The sequence below is a fragment of the Polypterus senegalus genome, chromosome 11 (assembly GCF_016835505.1).
Source record: "Polypterus senegalus isolate Bchr_013 chromosome 11, ASM1683550v1, whole genome shotgun sequence".
Lineage (NCBI taxonomy): Eukaryota > Metazoa > Chordata > Cladistia > Polypteriformes > Polypteridae > Polypterus > Polypterus senegalus.
In genome coordinates, this window is record NC_053164.1 from 126,543,983 (window position 1) to 126,570,625 (window position 26,643).

The 26,643-nt window shown below is 37.8% G+C and overlaps 1 protein-coding gene across 1 annotated transcript in view; it reads left to right on the forward strand.

The window, feature by feature from the left end:
• Nucleotides 1-23,502, forward strand: part of bin3 (bridging integrator 3) — a 263,662-nt gene extending 240,160 nt beyond the window's left edge. The window contains exon 9 of the mRNA XM_039769607.1: nucleotides 22,132-23,502. Coding sequence (XP_039625541.1) covers nucleotides 22,132-22,278 — 147 coding nt within the window. The 3' untranslated portion in view covers nucleotides 22,279-23,502. The remainder of the gene's footprint in view (nucleotides 1-22,131) is intronic.
• Nucleotides 23,503-26,643: the final 3,141 nt, after the last annotated feature.

Genomic DNA, 26,643 nt, shown 5'->3' on the forward strand with positions numbered 1-26,643 from the left:
AGATCATCTTGGAAAGACACTTCTACTGGCCATTGGTCATTTGTAAAATGTGAATCATAGTATATCTGCATAAGTCTGTTGCACATTTTACAATGTACTGCAGTGCAGACTATATAATGTTGGTGAAACACTGCAAAAATGTAACACAAGACCTGTCACTTGTGATGCTAATGTCTCTTCCTTCACTAATAGCAATGCCAAAAGCCACCACAAGCAAGGACAAACAAAAAAGAGAATGGTTATGACCTAGCAAAAAGAAATCGTAATGAATATCATAGTTATTACAAACCAATTACAGTAAGTATAGTAATAGTACTGTATATACCGTATAGCCTCACCAGCAAGCATTCAGTCCGATATGTCCGATAAAAAGAAGTTTAAGTTTCAGTATACAGATAGCTCTGCTGTTGAACATTTTTGTGTACCTTTGTCGAGCTTTCAGTATAACAAGCTACTTATTTTAATACATTTCCCTCCAATGCAGAAATCTGATCTAAATGGATTGTTGCCATCCAGAGAAAATGCTTTACTGTTAGTCCACATACCCGAGTTTAGCTGGCATTTTTTTGTTTAAAAAAAATTAAAAAAGAGGATTTTCACAAGCCAGGGGCTGAAACATGGTGTTGGCTGTTAAAGAAGGGAGCAGTTCCTATGTTGTTTGTGTGGAACAATTTCTCTGTTCCACTTTGAAGATTGTTTTTTTGGGAAAAGAGAAGGGATAATTTGAGGCTGATACACCTGGTGATTGCCTAGTGCTTGATTAAAATATGTTTCTCAGAGAAGAGATCTTCCAGCTGAGGAAACAAATTAAGACCCTTACAATGAAGCAGCAGTTTGGCATTCACCATTTTACTGGGTCAGACAGAGACATTCACTTTTTTCAAGCTAAGATGTCCACCAGATTGAATGTTATTACGCATTAAGCTGTCATATATTTTCACCTGTCCCTGAATAAAGTTTAATAAGATACTATTGAAATTCTGTTTTTTTTTTAAAGTAGCCGAATGTAATCTCATTTTTGTCCTTTATAAATTCACAGTATTTTTTAATACGTCTGAATCCTTACGTTCATAATTGTGCATGAAGCTTGAAACATATAGTTTGAAACCCTTCTCCTTTTTATCCCCTGACATTTGGCTCAATGTTTGAATAATGCAACTTTTCCCTTTTACTGCAAGTCTGGGTACATCTTGAAGTGATCAGATGAAAAACGCTATAGTTAGTCTATTTTGATTTCAGCACCGGATGCAGAATCCAGAAGAGAGTGTGCATATAGCCTACACTTTAGTCAGATTTTTCCTCCAGAAGGTATTGATTACATAATATATCTCTGCTTTTTTTTTTTTTTTTGGGTTCCATCCAAAATGTTTATCTCAAAACATTAAAAAAAGAAGTGTTTGGAAAGTATTAGACAATGCTGTATGCCATCTAATAATTCTATAGAGGTTTTTACTTAAAATTGTATATTTACCATATTCACTCCTCCAAGACAATGATTTCCAATATCTTACTTTTTTCATATAACTGTACAATTTATGTATCTTTTAACAATAACTAAGTAATTATTTTTATAAGTTTTTTTATAACATACCAGGCCATTGTGCACAGTTTATCAGTGAAATTGGGAAGCACCATGCTCTTTTGTTTAAGGATTCCTAGAAATTTTTCGTGACCACAGAGAGTGAGGACCTCGGTTTTGCATCTCATCTGAAGGACAGCACCTGTGACAGCACTCGGGTGCTGAAATCCACACATAGACAATAAGGCAAGCACCTACTGTTGGACTCACCAACACATCCTCCAGCAGCAACCCAGGCTTTTCTTAGATGTCTTCCATCCAAACATACTTAGCTTCGGGTGGATTACCTGTTGTGAAGGGCAGATGGTATGACTGCTGGCTTGAGGCTGAATGTATTGTTTATTTAGGTATATATGTCTGGTAAGGCACAGTGGCAGCACTGTCGCCTTGCAAAAAGAGGCCAGGTTTAAACTCCTAGGTGCTCTTTGCATGGAGTTTACATGTTCTACCTGCATCTACATGGGTTTGCTCCAGTTTCTTCCCACCATTAAAACATGCAGGTTAGGTGGATTGGTGATCCTAAATTAGTCATTTGTGTGTTTGAATAAGTGGGTTTGGAGAATGAATAGATGGATGTATATATTTCCATTGTTTTCTGGCATTTTTTTGTTGCATGCTTACAGTCTGGATTTAAGTAAAGGTAATTTTTGGCCCTTTTTGAGCTTTAATTTTGCATATTTGCTTTAGCCTTGATCATCAAGGTAAGGTGATCTGTCAGATTTTTCATGAAAAACTGAACAGTTGCTGTATGGACCAAAAAGCAGAAAAGGCGATCTGTGAATGTGTTTTTTCTTAAAATAAGTGTTAGTATTGCGATATAATGTATATGGTGATGAACTGTTTTTCATCCATTCAGAATATGTTGACACCAGCCTAACCAAACAGAAATTGCATTTAATTTAGCTTTAAAAACAGAGACGCAACATCACTGCCTCATCGGTAGATCATACAATACTTTATATGCCTATTTGTCATTGCTGTAGTAGCTTGGATAGGGCAGTTCCAGATCTCATACAGAAGAAACCCCAGAGGAAAAAGAACAGGCCCTTTCCAAATGTGGAGCATTAAACGTGTAACTTGATCTGTTGGCCAATATATGTATATTTTATAACCAGTGCATTTATAAATTCTTATTTGTGCTTGTTTTGCGAATAGCAAAAACTTGCAAATAAATTAAATGAAAAATATAGTTTTTATAGTGTTCCAGCCCGCATGTATTACAGTACAGTAATACAGTATAGAGCAACATAGCAATAATGTACAACAGGCATGTCAAACATGCAGCCCGCAACAGAAATCTGTGCGGCCTGCATGACAGATCTTAGTTAGCACTAAACTTGTACAAAATGATTACTATCGTTTGTAATTGAATCATTCTGTGTTACTTATTGACTTTTCTTACTTATGCCTTCTGACAAAAGCACGTTTTCCCATGGCATTACGGTACCGGAAATGTCATCTACTAGAATAGTTGTAGCTGCGATGTCACAACTGAAGTGCTAGGCTGCAGCTGCCTGGCAGGCTACACTACTGGCTGGGCTGCTGAGACTGGCCACTGGGCAGAATTGACCATTACGAGTAGTAATAGCTTGCATATTTTCACATTTGTTTGCTCTAGTTTTATGTAATTTTGTGCTAGTATTGTAACGAACAGTTAGTGCAGACTACAGCTGAAGATCTGAAGTGGATGCGAGAAGTTGGTGAGTTAACAAATTTTTGTGATTTTGAGTTTGTATAATTAATGTAGGTCAGGGGGCTTTTTGCATATCGGCTTATTTCACAATATAAACTTCGAAGTAAACTTAGTAAAATAAAATTTGATTTTTGGAGGATTGGTTTCCAACTTGTATTGCTGAGCAATAAATTCAGTGAGTGTTTTCGTGATTTCAGTTCACACAAACTGGACTTTGCTCTGTTTATGTCACCATACTCTTACAACGTTGAGAATGCGCCTGAGAATATCCAAATGGAATTGATTGAACTGCAGTCAGATTCTATTCTGAAGGCAAAATACAACAAAGTTGGTGTGCCAGGCTTGTATGCTTACCTGCCACCCTTGTTTGTGCAGATCTGTAAGTTGGCATCGAGAGTACTGTCTATGTTCAGAAGCACTTACCTTTGTGAGCAATTGTTTTCGTTAATGAAAGCTATCACTCACTGTCGAGCACCTTTCATTCCTCATAAAAGTTGCAGCTGCACAAGATTTCAAGCCTGATATTGAGGAACTGGTTACTAACAAGAGATACCAAGTGTCGGGACAAAAGAAATGCATCTCACACTGTAAGACTCCTATATAAGCAATGAATATAATATAATAATATAAGGACCTGGCTAACACTGTAATTGTACACAGTTGTACGGAGATTGTATGGAAATAAATTGCTTTTCTTTAAACTTTAAACTTTAAGTGTTACATTTTTTAAAGATTTCAGTATTGGAAAGAATGCTACAGTAACTTTGCATAATAGCATAATAGTATTTGTTACAGTGCGGCCCGCTGACGCACGTATGGCAGTCGAAGCGGCCCACCAATGGTAGTGAGGTTGACATGCCTCATGTACAATATGCAGTACAAAATGCTGTCGAACAATCAGGCTATTCACAACATGTACTACTGTGGGCCAAGATTTTAAAAACTGTTTTTGATCAGAGTCACTTAGACCTTCGATGCTGTCATGACAGTAAGCAATGGGGGTGAAAATAGTTTGCACGTTGGCTAGCATGTTGGCTAGTATCCTGTAAGATGGCACAGTAGCTTTAGTAATGCATTTCTTTGATGGGTGGAAAGTGAGATTCTGTCAGTTCTGAAGAGACAACAACCTTTCGGTTTTGATTTGCAGTGCTTGAAATTTGGTGCAGGATTGCAGGTGTCCAGCACAAATTAAGCAATTCCATAAATTATAACTTTTAATATGCAAATTTTCTTTCACATTTTTTGGTAAGCAGTCTTTCTTGGTTGTTGCAAGAATATTCAATATCTTTCTAAAATTGCTATTTTATATTATTTCATAAGTAAGAAATTAGGCACTTATATATTTGTTTCATTGTGTAGGTTTTTTTAAACACACATGCATAGAATGTTAGCTTACCTGTTGCAGTTGCTCTTGACTGGAGCATAGAGCTCTGAAATTCGTCCCTTCAGTGGAGCAATTACACAGCAGTAGTCAAGGATGTGGCACTTGGTGCCCTTAGTTTGAATTAAGCATTATAAAAAAAAACTTGACTAAACTTTATTAAGGCCTTAAAGTAGGCTGAAGTATATTCTTGTGCTAAAATAAAAAAATAAAATCCAAACTTGACTTGTATTGTGTAGTGAATTTGTATTAAGTTTCACTCCTTTTTATTAGATGAACCTACTGCTCCCAATTTGTTGCTTCAATAAGCAGCATAGTCATCTCTTCTTTAAATTGTTTAGGGTGGGCTGACTGCTTTTAAACCTGACAGTGAAAAGTAAATTCAGTGACACATATAAATAAGAAATAATCCTCAAGGGTAACTTTAAAGAAAATGGTTGGTAAATATACCCACAGCTAAGGCAGACAGCTAACTCTGAAAAGAAGGACATTTCTGCAGACACATAAGGACTTAGGACACCTTTCCTAATGATAACACAATTCACCTTTATTATCTCTTACAGTATTTTAGAAACTTACTTTGGTTTTGGCAACAGTTCATGGTAACCTTAAAGAAAATGTGTTATGTTCACTAACAAACTAATAATAGTTCTAGTTCTTCTTAAACACGATTGCTTCAATTCAGAGGAAAAAGAAGCAAGATCCTATCCTGGCAGTACAATACAAGAAAAAGGCATTGACAGGGTACTAGTTTATCACAGGGTCCACTCACACACGTTCTCAGGGACCATTTAATCAAACTTGCAGAGCTTTGAAAATGTAGGAGGATAAATGGAGTACCCAGAAGAACAGAAAAGAGACAAATGGAGAATGTGCAGAATCCATGCAGACAGTCAGGTTCTGGACATTACCGGAGTATACTGAATCTGTAAAGAGATACTGCTAATCACTGTGCAGTACATTGTCACCTAAATTACAAATATGTAAACTATATTTCAACTAAATATCTCAAAATTTCTTAAGTTAACTACATTCACAACCACTTCCTTAAGACTGGGCAACTACCTTAAAGCTACAAAAAATTATACTCCCAACAAGAAAAAAAGTATGGTATGGATGAAAAGTCAATTTTTTCTTAGTATATTTTATTTTACATTCTGTAGATTATTTTGTATTACTCATCTGATGCATTTTTCCCTTGAAAAAAAATTTTTTTTGGGCTATGTGTGAATGGACAATTCTACATGCAAAATAAAACAGTTATTCATTTAAAGTTAAATTAGAAGAAATAACAAATTATTCGAAATACTGGATGATGACTTTATCAGCTAAAACTTTTATAAACTGCTGTAAACATCAGAAAGAATAAATTATTACATTAAAAATATGAATAAAATATTAATATCAAAGTAATTTTTAAAGTCTGGGTTTTTGACCCCCCAGAGTCTGAAATCCCTCATTGTGTTTAAGGGGTGGGGGATTTGCTCAATTCAAAAATGAATTTCAAACCTGTTTTGTATTATAAACATTGTTATTGTGAAATTTTGCAAGAGAATGGCCTCTTTAGTAGTTCTCTTGGCAATCCAGGACTGAGAAAGCTCACTCTAGTATTACAATTTCATGCACAACTTTGGACAGTTTGAGCCAATTTACATATTTTTTTGTAAAAAAAAAAATGTATACAGCAAACTAAAACATTTTAATGGAAAAGTTAATGTACAGTTACAGTTTATTTGATGAGCTAAATGAAATTGTATTTGCAATTTTTTTACTTCAGCGCCAGGTGCCAGGAATATCTAAACTTTTGGCAAGTACTGTACTCGTATATGAGTGATGTAATCATCTTCAGGAAGTAAGCAGAGGAAGCAAAATTAAAGTCTGGTTTGAGTATTTTAAAATTGTACGCTAATTAGCTGCATTTGAATGTATAAAAACACAGACACACAGTATTAAGAGAAGTGGATCTGAAGAAACTGAGTATGAAGCTAAACTAAAAAAAATTTGGAAATATCATCACTTTGATTACAGTTTTTGCTTCAGATTTCATATATTAGAAACAGCACTTGCAAGTAACGTCCTGAGACTAGGAAACAAAATGCAGCTTGTGCTGCATTGAGCTTATTGTAATGCTGCTAATGATACTAAATAAAAAGGTGGTTGATTAGCAAATATTATATTATAAATAAACATTAATTCCTCATTTCTTTATCAACTTAGCTGTTACCAAGTTCATGTTAGTGCCCCTTGTATGCTATATACTTGTGTATATATAGTCTTTTGCCTTAATTCTACATCTCAAAATCAATCTAGCGTACCTGCTCATCGATACCATTCCAAAATGGGAATGAAGCTGGTATGGACAAGGCTTTCATCTCTGATCTATTAGCCATTTGTGGCATTGCGACTTACCTCTACCTACTATACGTGCTTCTCTGCCCTCCTACTTTTTTTTGACCCATGCATATTCTTCTGAAAACATTGTATAATATGCCACTGGTTATGAGACAACAGTCACCGTTCCATAATGCTTCTGTCACTGTTTTTTTTTTTTTTTTTTCATTTTTTTAAGCACACATGGTAACTTACCTTATGGTCTCAAAGGCTTAGTGTTTCCTAATTCCTGTTGCTGAAATTCTTTGTATTGGAATAATTAGATTCTCTGTTCATAACCTTTGCTTCACTGTTGTTCTGTGTGCCTGCTAAACTCTTTCATGCTTTGCTATGGAGCTTCTCTAAAAGTGAAGTACGTTTCATGTTGCCTGTTTGCTCAGAAATAGCACGGCCATGTCTGACTGTTTGGCCCCTCGTCTTCAGGCTTCAGTAGCCTCCAGTTCTGATCACTAAGCAACAGAGAAGATTCAATTGTATGCTGTTTTTATTTTTCATCCTTTTGTTTTTTTTTCTCCTTCTGAGGTCTACAGTATGTTTTCTTGATCAATGTAAAACTTGGTATATTATAATCCTGTTTATTTATGAATGGTTGCTGTACTATAGCTATGAATTAAGGTATTTTAATTGTTCAGAAAACATTTCATTTCTAGCAATAAGTTCAAATTTCAGTCATTGGGCCTCATTTATAAAACTTGTTTAAGCTCAGAACGTTCTTAAGTCATTTCTTACAAAAACATCAGGATTTACAAAACCTAAAACATTAAATCCTACTCATACCTTTTTGATGCTGGGATTTTAGCAACTCCAGGCAACAGCACAAAGAAGTGAACAGAAAATCTTGTTTCATTGCGTATTTCAATGACACGTGAGTCACATTCTCATTTCCATCCATCCATCCACTTATTCATCCATTTTTCTAAACTTGCAACAGAACATAATGTAAACTTTAATTGAGTGCACAGCTCCAAGAAGATGGCTCTGGGATATTGTGAAAAGTTACTAAAATACCATTAATGATATTTAAATTTGTTTTTAAGTTTGTCTATGTGTTTTAATTGTGACAAAATAAGCACCCTCTTATTTTAAGAAATAGGAAAATGTACATATAGCATAACATTTGGGTGATGACTTAGTTAACTGATTTGAGAGATGGAGTGTTTTCTGTTATTTATGTGCTTTATCAAAGAGAGAGAGATCACCTTTTTTAGCATTTTGCAGCAGAGATATTTGTGATATGTGATGGAGGTTTGCCTAGACTGCCAACGCCGCTATTTGTACAGTTAGGCATCAGCTGCAGCCAGGTGAACCTCTGTTTCAATAATTTGTACTGATTACTGACAATCTGTTTTGCTGATAGAAAAGGGGAAAATACTGTAGATAAAATATACAAGTTGAAATAACCTTTCTCACGCTAAATCTGAAAAAGAGAACTAGCCTGTACTTGAAATTGTACAGAGTATTTCTCTCCCTGTTTTAATGAGTGGTGATGTGAAAATAAGAGTTGCTTTGTGTAGAACAGATTATTATATTGGTTAATCTATCCATCCTCTAAATCACCATTATCCAGAGCAGGGAGCAGCTGGACCCTATCCCATCAGGCAACAGGCTTGAGTATTAACATCTCTTGGACGGGGAGACAGTCCATGGCAGGGTGAACAAACACAGACACATACAGGCACATACACAAACCAGGGGACAAATTAGCATAACCAGTTTACCTAACTTGCATGACTCTGGACAGTGGGAGAAAATCGGAGCAAACCCACGTACACCCATGAGCAGTTTCCACGTAGAGCACACCCTGAAAACAACCTTTAGACTCCTTACTACGAAATAGCAGTGCTTCTGCTCTGTCACTGTGCACCTAATCTGTTGCATAACATATTTACAGTAACTGTGACCTTAGAAATTGAGAGAAAAATACCTTCAATTTGAGCTTTTATTTTAGTAACATTGCATCCATTTTGTAGCCCCACCGGCCTCTTCTTAAACTCTACCAAATGTCAGTAGTGCCTCAAGTTCACATTCACTGACGTTTCATCTTCTATGACATCTTTCAGGAACTTGGCTAAGTGCATATGGTGATTAGGTCATACATATTCAAAAAGGGCCTTTTTTTCAGCCATTCATGGTTACTGTTGGGAGGTGATGGGGAGAGGCTAAAGGCACTTGCATACACACTTAGTTTTAAGTTGAGCTGAGATTTATAAAGGACTTTGGTGTGGGACCAGATTTTTTTTTTCCGTGTATGCTATTTTTGCCTTTCCAGTGTAAGCAAAAGGGTTAGTATTGAATCTTAGAGAGGTTTTATACATGAGGCCCCTGGTCATCATCCATATAAAGTTAATTTGGACTCTCCATGTCTGAGAAGATTTTTGTCCGGGTACTCCAGTCCCCCCAATCCCATTCCAAATGATGCATGTGTGTGTATGTGAATGGTTGGTTCCTTCATTGCACCTGATGCTGTCCATAGGAGATCCAGCCTTGACAACCCTGAATTGCATTAAGCATGACTGATAATTGATGAATGGATGCATATGGGTGATAAGTTATGTGTACCATTGTTTCCGAGCTACGTCCAATACATGTAGCTAATCAAAGTCAGAAAATGTTCTCAAGAAAGGAACAACTGCAGTAGACCATTGGCTTCTAAATTTTATTGTTTACTAGCCTCATTACCAAATAAATTTACTGTTAAAGATATTTAAGCATATCCTCATGTGTGATATGTGATTTACCTTGCTCTGTGTGTACCATAGGCATTCCTCATATGCCTTTCTTCAGTCTCCTCCTGTGTCTCAACATCTCTGACCCTTGTGTTTCTCCTCTTGATTATATTCCTGTAAAGCCAGCTTTTCTCCGAATCTGTCATTCTGAGACTTCCTCACTTCCTGTCTGCCCCCCATTCATATTTTTGTGAATACTTTCCATCTGTGAAAGCAAATCATGTTGCGGCTCATTAGTATTTAGCAACCAAACGTTACTTGGTACATTTTTTGCTTTGTTGTCATTGAAATTCTCCATTTTAATACCTTTTTTGTAAAAATAAGCAAAAACATTGTCACAGTCATGAACTGAACTTTGCACCCTAATGTGTTGTGTCACAGTTCCTATTAGTAAGCCCTCAAAGCCAAACTGACGAATCATATTACTAGGAGAGACCTGACAGACAGGGAGAGAGAGAGAGAGACACACATACACACACAGTGGAAGACAGTAGTGTGTTATTATATACCTGTTTTAGATTTTTATGCACTTGGTGGTATTTAGCCTAGCTCACTGCTGGGTAAGTGCTTAATGTCTGTTGAGTTTGTAAACCTGCAATCAGTTTTGAGGAGAGTCCGGATCTATGTACATTTTCCATGTTCTCTTGTTTTTTGTGGTCCCGTGGTTAGTCCAGTTCCAAACCACATCCCAATGACCTATCCAGTAGGCTAACTGATGACGAGAGCCTGACCACAAGGGAATCAGTATTGCTGTATATTTGGTTGGCAGCCCATCTTGTACTGGTTATGTCTTTTGTTGGATGCTATAGGCTTCCTGTGACCTGACTGTAGAAAAATCAGAGGATGAATAGATAATAGTATTTAAATGAATTCTGATAATTTTGGCAAGATATTAAAGTCGCATGATACCAGATTGAAAATCTCATTTACAGCAGTGACTTTGTTCCGACGGCCACTGGACTTAGTAATGAAAGAAAAAACCTGCACACCAGCAGCCAAATAACAAAACAGTAAAAACAGTAATATTTTAAATAAATACTGCTGCAGTTTTTTGCATTATTACCAGTGTTTAATTTCTCTGGAGGGTTAATGCAATTGAATGGAATGATTGATCTGTTCAGAAACTGTGAAGGATTTGTATTTTGCAAGTTTGAAATGTATTTGGCTTTAAATTATTGTGTGGCATTCAGAGCCCTGGCAGCCTTACCCAAGCATATTTGTACATCCTTGAACCATTAGAAAAATATCTTCATTAGCAAATGAACAAATCTCCTTACAGTATAAAACTGTAACATGTTGCAGGCTAACATTAATTTGGCATCAGTTCACTTTTATAACAATGCCAGTAGCCTTCAAGGTGAGTGGTATCAGCAAAAATTACAGAGGCTTTTTTTTTTATAAATAAGTTTGCATTTTTGTTTTTACATTGTTTTTCCTGATTTAAAACCATAACTTAAATTAAATGGATGGAAGAAGACTGGTAACAGAAATTACATTGAAATATTAAAGTTAACTCTAAGCTTTCTAAAGTGTTTGCCAGTTGTTGATGACTGGACTGGGATAATTTCAGTACAGAATATTTGCAGGTTTAGTGTGTGTCTGGAGAAAGCCTTGTATTGAAGAGGATGCTGGGATACAGAAAGCAAGGCATAATGGTATTATGAAAGGAGAAAGAGCTGCAAATTCTTCTAGACATCAGCATATTAATATACTGTTTGTAGGATTATAGAGAAATAAAGCACTATTTTACATTTTGCATGTGAAACTCAAGGGCTACTAGATTTTTAGTATATAGCAGATGTTGGTGACTCAAATCACATGAGTGACTTTAAACAACAGACTTAGATTTGCTTGTTGATGATTTGACTTTGACTTGATATAAATGGCTTACAAAGTCTCATGTTATATCACCACAGTTATTATTTTAAAAATTGCCTTCCTTCAATTTACATTCTGTTAACACTGTACGCTTTTTTGCGGTCCATATCTGCATTAGTCATCAAAACTAATCAGCATGATGAAGGGCAAGAAGCAATGGAGAGTTCAGCACAGAGGATGATCAATGTTTGCTGTTCTCAATTTACTGCAGACTACACTGCAAAAAATGTATTGGCCATCTGCAAGATCGGCAGGTCAAAAATCACCAACACGGCAGCAACACGTTGTGAACGATACCCGGGCACAGACAGGCAGACATGTTGTTTTTCCACCACAACACGTTTATTTACAGTTATATACAAGATTAAAGTGCACACACAAACCCCAAAAGTCCCCAAAGGTCCTGGGCAATAGCACACAATGCCTTCACTCTTCAGGCCACCTCCACTCTCGTCTCCTGCTTCGGCCTACTTCCACCCGAATCCAGCCTCGAATGAATGGAGGCGGCCCCTTTTATTAGCACCCGGATGTGCTCCAGGTGAATTCCGGCAATCATCCACCGACACGCCCCTGTGTGGCGGAAGTGCCGGCTGTACTCCCGGAAGCTCTCCAGGTGTCCTTTCTTCTCTTCCCCCCAGCACTTCCTGGTGTGGCGGAAGTGCTGAGGTCCAGGGCTCCAAAGGCATCGGGGCGCCCCTGGCGGTGACCACGGGCCCCTACAGGGTTGGGCTTTCAAGCCCTCTACCCGTGGCCCCCAAAGCAACCAGGGTGGCGGCCCCCATGTGATCCAGGGTGGGCGTAGACCCTCTTCCGGTCCTTCCGGGCATCCCGGCCGGGTCATCGCTCCTGGCATCCCTGACAATGTCTTGAGTTTTATTTGTCATTTCAAAATTCTTAAAGACAGTTATGCTTGCTAGAGATTTGGCCCCATATTAGTGATACCCTGATCAACTGATTGCTGATCTAAATAGCCCCATCTTCATCACATAAGACTTGATTACTGACCAGTAAATTGGCTGATCATAAAAAAATTATTTTTTCATCATCTGCTTTTCTAAGGTTTACGATAATTTAGTTTTCTGCTCCTTTCCACAAGGTATTACAATAGCTGAACTAGTTTGCCAGTGAGTGAGAAGATTGGAATATGAGCCTTTACATTAAAGAAGGTAGAGTAATAAACTGAGGAAAAGGAATCTGAGGAGCCGTCCTGTGCAGTCAGTCAAACGGCAAGAAAAGCTGCGGAAAAGAAACTGCTTGTCTGAACAAACTTGTGTTTAGTACAGCAGCTTACATTTTTAATTAGAAAAAGAAGTGAGAAAAAAAGAATTTGAAATTGCTGCTTACTAAACAATGTTGTAATCAAGGCTGTGTTGTTTGTTTGTATGTCATACTGTATACATTTTTGTAAGAAATGAGTACTGCATATCTTGCACACTGTATAAAAAAAAAAGCTGCATAAATAAATATACTTAATATTAACAGCCAAAAAAAGCTGTAGTGCAGTTAATAATTAAAACTGATTCTGAATCTGAGCGCTTGTATATTTACATTTAAGTAGTGTTTTAACTACCAATATCAATTAATTGAATCAGTGTGTGAGAATATATTTTTTTTGGTAAACAAATAGTGAAAGCTGTTTTTTTTTTTTTAATTTTTTGTTTGAGATAAGATATTAATGAAAAAATGAAGCAATACGACAGCTTGTAATTATAAGAAACAATTTCTTTTATTCTATATATATTATTGATAAATATTTTCTGTGCATGGTTTACTAGTTAGCATATGTATTTTAAAATTTTATTTTTGGTATTTTTATGGTCACTGACCAATAACAATATTGAATTTCATTTTGTCAAAAGAAAAGGAAGATTAATGCACATGGTTGGTAGTTTAATTATAAAAATGCCAAAGTTTTATATAGTCCAGGTGTGTGGGCAAAGTCAGTCCAGGAGTCCAAAACTGCAACCACTGCGTCCCTCCAAGAATGACTTTGCCCACCTCTGATATAGATGGTAAGCCTTCTCTGTCTTTGGTTATTCAGAAACCAAGTGTAAAAAATTGGAATCGGACAATTCAGTAGCATGAAATTAGTGATTGATATCAGCACAAAGAAACCTGATCGGAGAATCCCTACCCCAGATACAGTAATTGGTATGTCATTGTGCCAACTAATGTACCACTTCAGCTGTTCTCTCTGACTGTGTGTCAACTCCATGGTTCTTCCACCCCATTTTACACTGCCAAGCCACACTGTCCTGCATCATTTCAAGTCACTTGCTCTCCTCCTGGGGTGTAAGTGCAACGCACAGTGCACTTATTTTCATTTGACTGCCAATCCAAGTAAAGATCTGTACTGCTGCCAAGTCCAACAAAAGGATGCTTCAGAGTGCATCCACAGTGAGTGATTTGTTTTACAGTAAGTGATGTCCCATAAGTGGTGTTTCCTAAGCCATGTGCAAGGCTGTTATGGCCAATGTTGTACCTCTATTCTGTACCTCACAGATTTTTTTCAGATGGGCAGAAAAGTTGCAGTATGCAACCGGAGACACAAACAACATGTATTAGATCGGGGTCCCCAACTGGGGGTTAGAATTTCACCTACTCAGGGGCCAAAGAAAATGTGAAATCGCCAAGATCTCAATTAGTTCACAGATGAAAGATGACACCAGACTTGCTGTTTCAACAACTGTACCAAGAATATCCAAAATTATAGATGAAAACCAAAAATCAATTGTCTCACTCATTGATGTGTTCTCATCGACTCAGTGTGTTTCATTCTGGTATACCAGTATCTGTTCATCATTACTTATTTTTAAATCAATGAAATAGCATTATCATTGTATTATTATTATTGTTATATGAACATAAAATTGTGAAAAAACAGTATCATAAAATTTCCCCTTTGTCAATCACTTTATTATGGTAAAAGTATAAACTAGGATTACTGAACAAAACAGGGTTTTGAAAATTTGCCACAGGCTAAATGGGGCAAAAAATTTTGGGAAACCCTGCTTTAGATGCTTTAACTAAGTCACATCAGACTTAAGATTGCTTTAACTCTTTAACTAATTGGCTGTGTGTCAGTATGTAGTGCTCGAATTTGCGGCCCTTGCACTGTTTCATTGTAATGTGGAGACTTTAATTTGTTTTATGGGAGATGATAAAATGCACAAGCTAAACACAGCCAAAAGTATTCAGTACAATCTATAACTAGCATGTCATTAAGTTGCTGCTTGTTCCTAGACAGGTGCTAGGAATTGTATTGTTGCATTTAACATCTTTTATAACTACCTTCGATATTTCTATATACTTTGATTTACTAGAGATGATCGTGGAACAGGCAATGTATGTTGAGTACACCTAAGTGCACCCCATTACCTCTTTAAATGAAGAACATGACCCAAGCAAGGCGTGGTTAGTGTTTTAACTCAAAACAAAAAAAAGAAATTTACAGTGCTCTAGTTCAGGGGAACCATAGCTCTTCTGGTTTGGGCAGTGACTGAACTGGCTCTTCTTCATTGTTCAAATTGTTAGTGAGAACACTGGCAGCATCTTCACCCAGTTAGGCATGCTCACATGTTTAACACACGTTTATGTACACTTGATACCAAGCAAATCTACAGAGAGTTAGGCTGAGACCCTGGAGCTGTGAAGTAGCAGTCCCAGCCATTGGAGCATCATGCTTCCCTGTTTAGTTTTAAAATGATCCCAACATGTATTACTGAACCCACTTGGTTTAGTCCCTTAGCCTATTATTAATCACAAGGCATCCTACAGCAGTGTACATGAATGCTCATCCATTTGCACATTAGGCCATTTTAGAATCCCCCAACATGTTTCTGTGTTGTAAAATGCTGATCTGAGTACCCACCAGACAAAGGCAGAGCATGCCAACTCCACACAAAGCAAGTCGAAAGCTATGCAGTACAAATTTTTAAAACTGCCTTTTTCACATTTTCTCTTAACAAAAATCCCCACTACATCTATGTACAGTCTATGCTGATTAGATTTTGAAAATTTTGAATTTTCCCTTTGCCCAAGTTAACATGCATACTTGGAAGAAGCATTTTTTCCACATTTGTCATCTGCATGTACTCTGGTAAAGTCTAATGATGTGCTTTAATGGACGTGCTTCTAGTACATTTTTTAATATTACTTGTCATTAAGATAGCTGAATTCCCAATGAAATAAAATGAGAACAAGACACAATGCTTGTTTTTAATTAGTGAATTAATTACATTAAGCATCAATCCTCCCATTTCCTGAAGTCTTTTATGGCTATAATGTGCCAAGCATTCATGTAACTACCTATACATTATGTACATTCGGTGCACCACGTCCACGTGGGCACCAGCAGACATGCTGTAGTTGCCATTAGCAACCCAATATGTCCTGTATATTGTTGAAGCGAATGTATAAATTATATGAAGTAGATTTTAGCATAAATCCTGTTTTTATTATTGAGTAAACCAAGTTATATTGGCTTTAACTTTTGTGTTCTGCTGTACATGCATATGCTGACTGGATGGATGCTTTTCTTTGTAGCATTTTTGGGTGAGGACACTTGTGTTGCCCTGACAAGTCCTTTTTGTGCCCACTGACTTTGTTGCAAAGTGTAATAAGGGATTAGAAGTAAGCGTGTATGTGTGTTTCAGTGAGTGGTGAACACAGCTCCTTCTTTGCCACCCACGTCTAGAGTGCCTTGTAATGTGATTAAATGTTATTAATCATCAAAGCTGCTCTCTTGGGATGCTGACTCATGGGTCGGGGGAGAACAAGGGGTGGGAAGTGTCAGAGCAGTGAGGTATGGTTGAGGTGGGGGAATTTGGAATTGGTTTAATTATTGCAAATGTAGCAAGTGAAGCTCCAATAACTTAAGAGATATATAATTAACCTTAAATAATGCAAGTGTTACCTTTCTGTATGATGGCTGAAAGGCTGGCATTCCTTTTGTTTAGATTTTAATTAATGTGTTTGCACTGAGAATTTACAGTTAGGATTATGCAACGTATTATCACCATTAGAGCCCAAATTGAATTGGTTCTAGTAACGGTGTTTGAAAATGTAAAACAAGATAAGCACAGTTGTGTTTGGCCACTCTCTGAATTGCTGCCTGATTAGAAGAGACCATGCAAGTCCGTCCAGCTCTTTTGATGAGTTAACACTTAAGTTTCTTGAAAGATACTTAAGATAATTTCATAAAGTTGTTGCAAAGTTTTTAGTTTAGTGAACCTACAATGAATAGCTTGAAAGAATGTGAATTTGTTCACACAAAGTCTGGGGGCCAATGGCACATTTGTGTACATAGAAAGATGTAGTTATAGGGCCAAGGTGGCACTTGAGGTAAAGCAGGAAAAACAAGACTTGTGTCTCCTTGTGGAGTGTAACTAATGATCTGTGAACTGTGCACTGCTGTCATGTCCTGTGCCCTCTGCCACGTGAAGCTCTATTCCCTATTGGATGAAACTTCATCTTTTCTTATCTTTTCTTGTCTTTGCAACTGAGCACAGATTGTTTGTGCTGTGTGTGTACATAAATTTCTCATGTTTCTATTTATCTTATGTTATACTGGTTTTAATTTTTTAAGGTAAGGGTATTGACTACCCTGAGACTGTTGCTTTGTGGGGTGTCCTGCAGCATACTGATAAGCAGCACATGGACTATATTTGCATGTGTGCTTTATGTAAATGTGGAGGATTCCACCAGGTGGCAGTGCGAGATGCTGTTGCGAAGGTGCAAAAGGCAACAGCGATATAGAAGGTGGTATGTGAGACCTCTAAATGTATCATGTCATTACAATGAGGAATATGCAACTTTTGTATTGCCTATGTGAGAAATGGATGAAGAAAAGCACCATGATTACTTTCATATGTCACAATTTAAGTTTGATTTGCTGTACCTCTAGACAGCTAGACAGTTTGACATCCGCAGCAGAGCGACAGACGCTGAGCAGGCTCCTGTCAGTCATGGAGAATCCACTGCATCCACGTAACAGTGTCATCTCCAGCATCCACGTAACAGTGTCATCTCCAGACAGAGGAGCAGCTTCAGCGACAGACTGCTGTCACTGTCCTGCTCCGCTGACAGACTGAGGAGATCGTTCCTCCCTCACACTACATGACACTTCAGTTCCACCCTAGGGTGTAAACGTTAAACATTATACAAAGTTATTGTTTGTCTGTTATACCTTCATTGTTATCACTCTTTAATTTAATCTTGTTCTTTATGTATGCTGCTGCTGGAGTGTGTGAATTTCCGCTTGGGATTAATAAAGTATCTATCTAATTATCTATCTATACAAAGTATTCTTCAAACATCAAAGCACGCACATTGATCCTATTGGAGCTGCAGTTTAGCTTGCCATCACACTGCGTTATCTTGCAACCCATGAATCCCAATTCTTTTCTTGGACATTTCTGTGCTTTGCATGGATGTATCCATTTTGAATTTGCTTCCATTCTGTCTTGCATGTTTCCACATCCACTTTCAAAATACTGGCAGTTTGGGCCCAGCAGTTGTGACAGGCATGTTTGTCAATATGGAGATTCTGATAATAGTGTCATGTATCAAAACTTGAACACACACGGCATCCAAATTTTGGCTGGTTCTGCAACGTGTCCATGCACCACCTTCATTTTTTTGACAATATGCCTAGAGGATGCATGAAAAGAGTGCCGGGAACGCGTGGAACCCATAATATGTATGTGTAAGTGTTCTGAGCATCAAGTATAACACGACAATGTTTTTTAGCGTACCTGCTTCCATAATGGTTATCTGTTCTGTCGCATTGAACTGTAGCTGCCCCAAACTCAGCACTGGCAACTCCAATGCTAACCCTAACCCCTAACTCCACTTTTTCTATGGCAGCATCAAAAACTCTTAAAGGCGGCGTAATCCCATCCCCTTCCTACTGCTGTTCAAGTGAGGCACCTAAATTGCACAATGCCTTCAGAAACAATCTTATATCGTGCCAGTTGAGTTTCTAATGGGGAAGTCAAACAGATTGTGTCAGAACACTAGAAGCTGCTGCTCTGCACTCCTTCTCTACAAATTAGTACATCAGTGTAACAGCACTTTTTAAATCCACTTCAAGCGCTGCTGGGATCTAATGTTCCTTGTTGTTTTTTTTTCTTTAGAAGACAGGTATTTATGATCCTGCCAAACATCAAAGAAAACAATGAATAAAATGATAGTGTGATCATGTTAAAAAATAACTTTAAAAAAAAAAAAATCAAAATGCCCTACTTAAAAATCGATTGAAGAATTGAATTCTGTATGTTCAAAAACTCCAAAATGTTGACGTAGTGGTGGACTCGCAGCAAGTCTCAGCTGTGCCTTGATAGTCTGACCACAAAAATAAAGAAGAGAAAAGGAGAGGAGACAGGCTGCACCCTTTGGCTGAATCCAACGCCCACACTAAACAGACTGAAGTTAAGTAGTATTTTACTTCAAGAGTGTGTAACAATCCCCCTAAACACAATGAGAGATCTGCTACATTGTCAGTTAAATCATAAATGAAATTCTTTTTGTAACAGTGGATCTGGTTGTTATGCCATTCTCCTCACAAAGCTTGTGGTCACAAAAAAACAAAACCAACAATTGTATTACAATATCCAAAGGACCGAAAAATCCATATATTTTAACTAATTGTCTGGGTACAGCCTCCCCAAATACCAGGCAAATTCATTCACGTTCCTTTATTCACAGAGCACACATTGTATAAAGTTACAGTCTGTTTCTCATCACTGTACACACAAACTCAATATAAATTTTAACTACAAAGGACACACCCATGCAGATAACCCCACATACAGTATAATATACACAGAAATGCAGACATTTATCACCATGAGATTCCAGACACAGTGGTCCAATGGCATATTGTCCCTGTGGGATGCGGAGGATGCTGGAAGGTGAAAAGGCAGTTTTTGCTCAAGAAGGAAGATGGCACTTATCCCAAAGGCAGAAAAAAGGTTCAAATCTTGCCCTCCCCTGATGATTGGATAAACTAAACAGGGCATAAAGACAAAAGCATGCAGGGGACCACTTCACTAACCTTGTCCATACCAACAGCAGCCAAGGCGTTTATACCTTTATTGAGCAACATTGCTTCGTTCCTTAACTGCACTGCAATGTTGATCGGCCATTTCTTCCTTAGAGTACTTCCCTTTTGAGTTTTGGCGTCCAGATCCATCATTGGTTAATGACTGGAATGGTTTCAGTAGAATGCTTCAAGATCCCAGCCATGAAGGGCGATGCCATCAGTCACCACCTTGCAGCTCACAGTCCGTGCCTGAGAAAAGCTTCCTACCTGTATTTCAATGCCCAGGCAATGATGAGCAGCACACAAAAGACAGACAATGTACAATACAAAACACACAGACATAATAAACTACATCAAACTTCATGTGGCAGTGCTGGGGTTCTGGGGCCACTGCTGTTTGATCTCCATTGTGTTTGCACATTAATATTAGTGTCCTTGGCCTGCTTACAATTGGAATGGCCCTTGGAGCAATGCGCTGGGTGAGCACCACAAAGGAAATGAAAAACAGAGAGCTGCTCACAGCCCACTCATTAGTACAAATTTGGTAAAATGGTGTACACACATATGGGATTTAAAGGTAGCAGTTTAGTTAGAGTATTGTGATAAGACAAATATGATTGTACAAAGAGAGACTTTAACAGGCAGTGCTTTACACATGTTGATTAAGTTATTTGTGAGTAAATTTCTGTTACTTGTCCTGTAGTACAATGTATTGGATTATGTAGGCTCCTATCTCTAGTTAAATTCAATAATTTAGTATACTGGGGGTTGAAATGGTGCATTCATACAGTTGGCAGCCATGTGTATGTGAGAGCTGCCAGCATCTTCTATTCGAAGGACAGGCCTGATAGTGTAGGAAGCAGAAGAAGAGAACGTGAAGGAGATGCACAGTAACACGGGGGAGAGTGGACGCTACTGGAGTGCAATGATTGATTTATTGGCGGCACATACTGTGACTTCAAACAGTAAGCATCAGGTGCTTCTCCTTTTTGGTAGTATGTTTGATTATATCACCAGCCATTTAGTCAGTGATTCTCCATTAAATTACAGGCGGTCCTTGGGTTACAAACGAGTTCCATTGCAGAGATGTGTTGTATTGGCAGAGGGATCACTAAGAGTGTCATCTGCTCCCAACAGCAAAATAATCTGAGATGGCATGGCTGGTATGCTAGCAATTCTAAGTAGCAGTGCACACTATTCAGTTAAACAATAACATTTACTTCTGTAGCATTTTCCCTATATGATATTAGCTCAAAATGCTTTACAATTATTAATGGCTAAACATAATTACAAAAGAAAGTAAAATCTAAAAACACATTTTTAAAAAAGCTGATTGAGCTGCTTACCTGTGACAGAGATTATTGTTACATTTGGCAACATTGTGTACTTGAAGACACAAAATGTTTGGAAGTGGTGACAAAGCCCATGCTGTGAAGTAACTGGCACTCACCGTTAGTGAAGGCGGATATGTATTATATTTTGTCAAACTAATTTGCTTCGTCCATAAGTTAAAAATGAAAGATGCTAGATGAAGAGAAAAATGTGAGGGTTTCAGGTACTGATTTATATCTGCAAAAGTGCCAATATCTGAGAGCCGCCTATAATCTGAATGCTTCTACATGGACACACAAAAGTAGGATAAGGTGAGTAACCCAGTTAAGGCAGAAACCGAAAGCCTTCGTAAAACCCCCTGTTTACAGAGTCCATCTTAGAGTGTACGTCTCCTGAGCAGTGTAGGGAATGTTACATTGCCCAGTAACTATATATGTGATATAGTTAGTTACGTATTAGAAAACGTAATATTTTACAAACAGTGTATTACGTTTGCATTAATTTTTCTTCTTTTATAAGAAAAATGTCACATTTGACTATCCAAATATTGAGTTGTCTTTTTATCCTGTTTGTTGAATGTATTTTAACATGTATATTGTATTTTGAATGTGTGCTTTCTTTCGATAATCATAACAAAATAAGAACTTTTTTGCTCTGTGTTTCCCTGCTGTTTGGACCACCGTATATTAAAGTGCTTTATTCCAGTCTTTTCCTAAATTGGCTCAGTCCAGTTCAGGATCACAGGTTGTAGATGCCAGTTCAAGCAGCATATGAACCACGGATGGGGCACACAAGTGTTTACATCTACACTCACTCATACGGTGCCAGTTTAGAGCCACTAATTAGCCTAACACTTGCCACTTGGGATGTTTGGAGAAAATCATACAGTGACTGGACTGGGATAAGAACCTGCTCTTTGAAGCTAACCACTGTGCCACCATGCTTTTAGGGTCAAGCTGTTCCTCCTTGTGTTTAAAAGTGGAACCCTAATTTTTTTATGTGCCTTTTAATCTCATTATAATTCTGGTTTGGCTTGTTTTCTTTATATGTTTACATTTTACTGTTGACATAATTTACGAGTTCTAAACTTTAACTGTTTTTTCACAGGTGGCCTATTTCACAGAAATGCACAAGATTTTTGGAGAACTAACAGAGCAGATTGACCAGCCAGGACTGACGGATGAACAAAGGGAACGGGACAACGAAGCCAGGCTGAGCGAGTTGAAGGCTCTGTCAATAGTGGCCGATGACTGAGGACAGGTCAAGTTTGACATGGGCTTAAAATCTGAGAAAGTGATCTTGACAGCTTGAGACTCTGATTGGCCTGTATCTGCTTCTCAGAAGACTTGGGTTTTTATTGGTTTTTGGGACAAATGTCACAAGACAACCCAGTGCAGTTCTTTGCTGCTTGTTTCTGAGGACCAGTTTGCAGGGATATCTGAATACAGGGAAGAGACGGGTGCCTACTGACTGACCTTTTATTTATTTTCTTTTTCCATGTCCTTTCAAATGTTCATTTTCAAAGTAAAAATTTTAAATGTAACCACAGCACAAGGCAAAAACCAGATCTAAAAGCAGGGCTACAGCACCCCCTTGTGACTGCAGAGGGAATGACAGCTGATTAATATTTCATGGAAATGCTTGATCTTGAAAATTAAGGGTCGGGACAGAAGGCCGATTTTAGACATCCAGCAATTAAGCTTATCATGCATTTTTAAACAGTTATCTCCGTTTGTTTAAGGGCATTTTTGATGGCCAAAGTTGTGATTTTCTAGCCAGTACAATTATGCCGTTACCATCAGAGGAGCTTGTAAAAGTATGTCAGAGAAACATAATCTTTTAAGCCTTTTATTCTTTTGTATGTGTGTACATATATTATATATGTATATAACAGATTCTCCTTGAAGCCTGCCATTTCTGTTTCTCTGTTGTTTTCCCATTTTGAAGGCTGTGGGCTTTGGCTTTCTTTTTAATTCAGTTGCCAGTGCACTATGTGGTGACACAGGACCACTAAGACCCGAGACCAAGGCCGTGTCTGTTCTACTAAAAGGCCAACCTGCCACCTGAAACCAGGGGTCTGCTTCATCTCAGCTTGGCTCATGGATGAATTTTCCTCTACAGCTTTTCAGATAAAACAGTGGGGATATTTTGTATTTTTTAGAAGATGTGTTTTGTTATTTTATTTTTTAATGAGCTTTTAATGAGATGTTCTATCTTTTAAATGTGCACCTTATCTGCATTTATGTGTGTGTGTATATATATATATATATATATATATATATATATATATATATATACACAAATATATGTGTGAGGGCAAACTGTACAGAAAGTATTAGGGCTGTCACCAATTAAAAAAAAACATTGAAGTAGTTTGAGCTGTGCAATCATTAATTTGAGAAGATAGTTTGGTGATTCTTGTTTACAGAAGTGTTGATTTGAGGATGTATTTACTTATAAACTACAAATTTTGAAGCATTGCAATGTAACAGTCATTTTGTTAAATCAGTTTATTTAACTTTAAGGCTAATAATGCATTTTCACTGTATGTTTGTTCTCAGAAATATTGGCATACAGTTCACATGAAGCAGGATCCACTGGCTTTGCTTGTTCTAAACAGCATTCAGTAAATTAAGTTAACGCTCAAAAAGACATCCCAACATTGTCTGGGTTGGGCTTGTGTGTCATAGCTGAGAAGGTCTCTACAGAAAGAAGTCGAGGCAAACTGCTAGCCTAGAGAATGCAAATGGCTGGGTGGTGGCAAAGTCTGGACATTTCAAATACAGTTTGTTGCAATGACGTCTTTTTTGGGAGTCTGTCTTAATCCGCTGGACTTGCACTTGCATATTATACAATCTTATATTCCCAGACGGTTTTAGGAGAGAAAGAAAAAAAATGATAAAAATTAGAATGATTTCTAATTTTAAAAAGAATGAGAATGTGTGATTGTATGCAGTATTTAACTTTATTCATTAATTTGTTTGTAGTAAAACTCGGTATTGTAATGCTTTAATCACAATTTGCTCAAATTGTAACATTAGTTCTTAGTTACTTTCAAATCCTCAAGTAATTTCAAAGTTTAGAGGCTATTTCAAATTCAACTTCTAACAGGTAATTCTGCACTTCTGACCCTTTGTCGGCCCTGTTAACAAAACGGGGTACGTCAGGGTGAGGAGTACATTGGGTAAGTTCATTTGTGTTTCCTGTTAATTAAAACACTTACTGTATGTACTGTATGTTAATACATACTTAATTATCAGTACATATCTGTACATGTAACAACACTACTGCTCTAACTCTCCTTAGTATGGGTGTGTGAGCACGTATGCTGAAATTTAGTATTGGTTTGGGGTCTTTATTCATATTTTCTAAAATAAGTAAATATCCATTGGATTCAGTAATAACTGACAGATTCCCTTGCATTCTTTTTCTTTTTGACTCCTGCGTTTTTCAATTCATGGTCAAACCTGTAAGAGCAAGGCAGGAAACCCTTGACAGGACTTCACACCATAGCAGTGTCCAGTAGGCACTTGGCCTCACTCACTCGCCTTTCAGCATCATACAGGCATTGACTTGCCTGGGAAAGGATCCTGTGTCCTTGGAGCTGTGAAGAAAGTATAAAGATGTGTAGCAGTACACTCTCACTTTGGAGAAAACAGGGCAAATGAAAAGCTAAGTATAATGTTCTGTATATACAAGAACAAGAGAATATGAACACATAACTCCAGTTCTTAAATCCTTACACTGGCTCCCGGTTCAGTTTAGGGCAGATTTCAAAATCCTCCTTTTAACATATAAAGCATTAAATGGCCAAGGTCCGGCTTACTTGTCTGAACTTATAATGACTTACAAACCAGAGCACACATTAAGATCTCAAGATGCCGGTCTGCTTAGGATTCCAAGGATTTATAAAATAACAGTTGGAGGTTGAGCTTTTAGTCACAGGGCCCCTAAACTGTGGAATGGTCTGCCTGCTACTAGAAGAGATGCCCCTTCGGTCTAAGCTTTTAAATCTCAGCTGAAGACTCCCTACTTCAGTTTAGCATATCCTGACTAGAGCTGCTGATTTACTGTACATACTGCATCTCTGTTGTTAGTCATTAGCACTAAAACATAAGTAACATGATAGTTATAATTTGATACTAACTCTCACCTATTTTGTTTCTCTTCTCAGTACTCAAATGTGGCAATTGGTGCCATGACCCACCTGCCAAGTTGTTTTGCCTACCTAAGGTAATTGATGTGGAATGTGAAAAAAGCATTGACAAGTTTCTCCGCATTAGAAAAAGAGGAATAAGCGAACATGGGATATGTTTTGGAAGGGGAAGTAGGAAAGTTTCTTAATGTGGTTTAAGTGGGTGGAATAAGAAAGGAAAGAATCAAAAATGACACCAAGATTCCATGCATTAGAATAAAATCTGATGAGATCATCGTCAAGAGTGACTAAGAAGGAGCTCATCTTCTTCAGTTGCTCTTTACTGCCAGTTTGCAGGAGTTCGATTTTGATACAATTTAATTTTAAAAGAGTTCTTCTCCATCCAGGTTTTAATTTCACTGAGTCAAGTTGTGAGCTGAGAAAGCCATAATGAAGTTTCACTTTTAGCATTGAAATAGAGTTGAGTACCATCTGAATTAAAATGATAACCCAGTCCAATAGCTGCGAATGATATGGCCAAGACACAAAAGAGCAAAGGGCCAATGACAGAGCCCTGGGGAACCCCTTGTGTGACCAGCACTGACTTGGACCTAGTTTTGCCAAGACAAACTCTTGCCTGTCAGGACTTAAACCACTGGAGGGCAGTGCCAGAGATACTCAACATGTTCTCCATCCTGGACGGTAGAATGTCATGTCTGACAGTGTCAAGTGCTGCACTGAGGTCTAACAGAATTGATATGCTGCTTTGTCCGGAGTCTGCTGCCATAAGCAAATCATTGGTAACCCAAAGCAGAGCAGTTTCACAGCTGTGCTGCACCCTGAAACCAGACTGAAAGGGTCCCATTAAATTATTAGAAGCTAAGTAATTGGTGACTAGGGAGGCTAAAACACACTTAAGAACTTTTGACAGAGAAGGTAATGAGAAATGGGCTGAAAATTGTTAAGATTGTCAGCATCAAGACCAGACTTTTTAAACACTGGGGTTACAGACACAATTTTAAAAGTGAGCGGCACAGAGCCAGTGTCAAGGGGTTATTACAGTTTATTATTGTAACAGTCGGAGTTATGGCTTGAAGGCACAACTTAAGAAGTGGAGTGAGGATGAGGCCGAGTACACAAGCACTTTTCAATGTATCCTGTATGCTGCTGGGGAATATGTGTGCAAGATTCTAATCAATTCATTTGAAATTATTTATTAAAGTATCATCAGTCAGCCAAAGAGAGATGTAAGGATGTCCATGCTGGGCTAATCGGCACCACGAGTGAGTGGCATGCACTGCTGCTGGGGTGGATAGCTGCTGTGCCCTGTAGCCCTTAACACGATTCAGGGGGTTGTGTAATGGATGGATAGACCCTGCTGCAGTGCGGCACACTTTTATGTTTCAAGTGTAAAATCTGCATACACAGCACATGAAACATGATGATGTCGCACTGTGCCTATTTTGGGCTTTGCTAGTTTATAG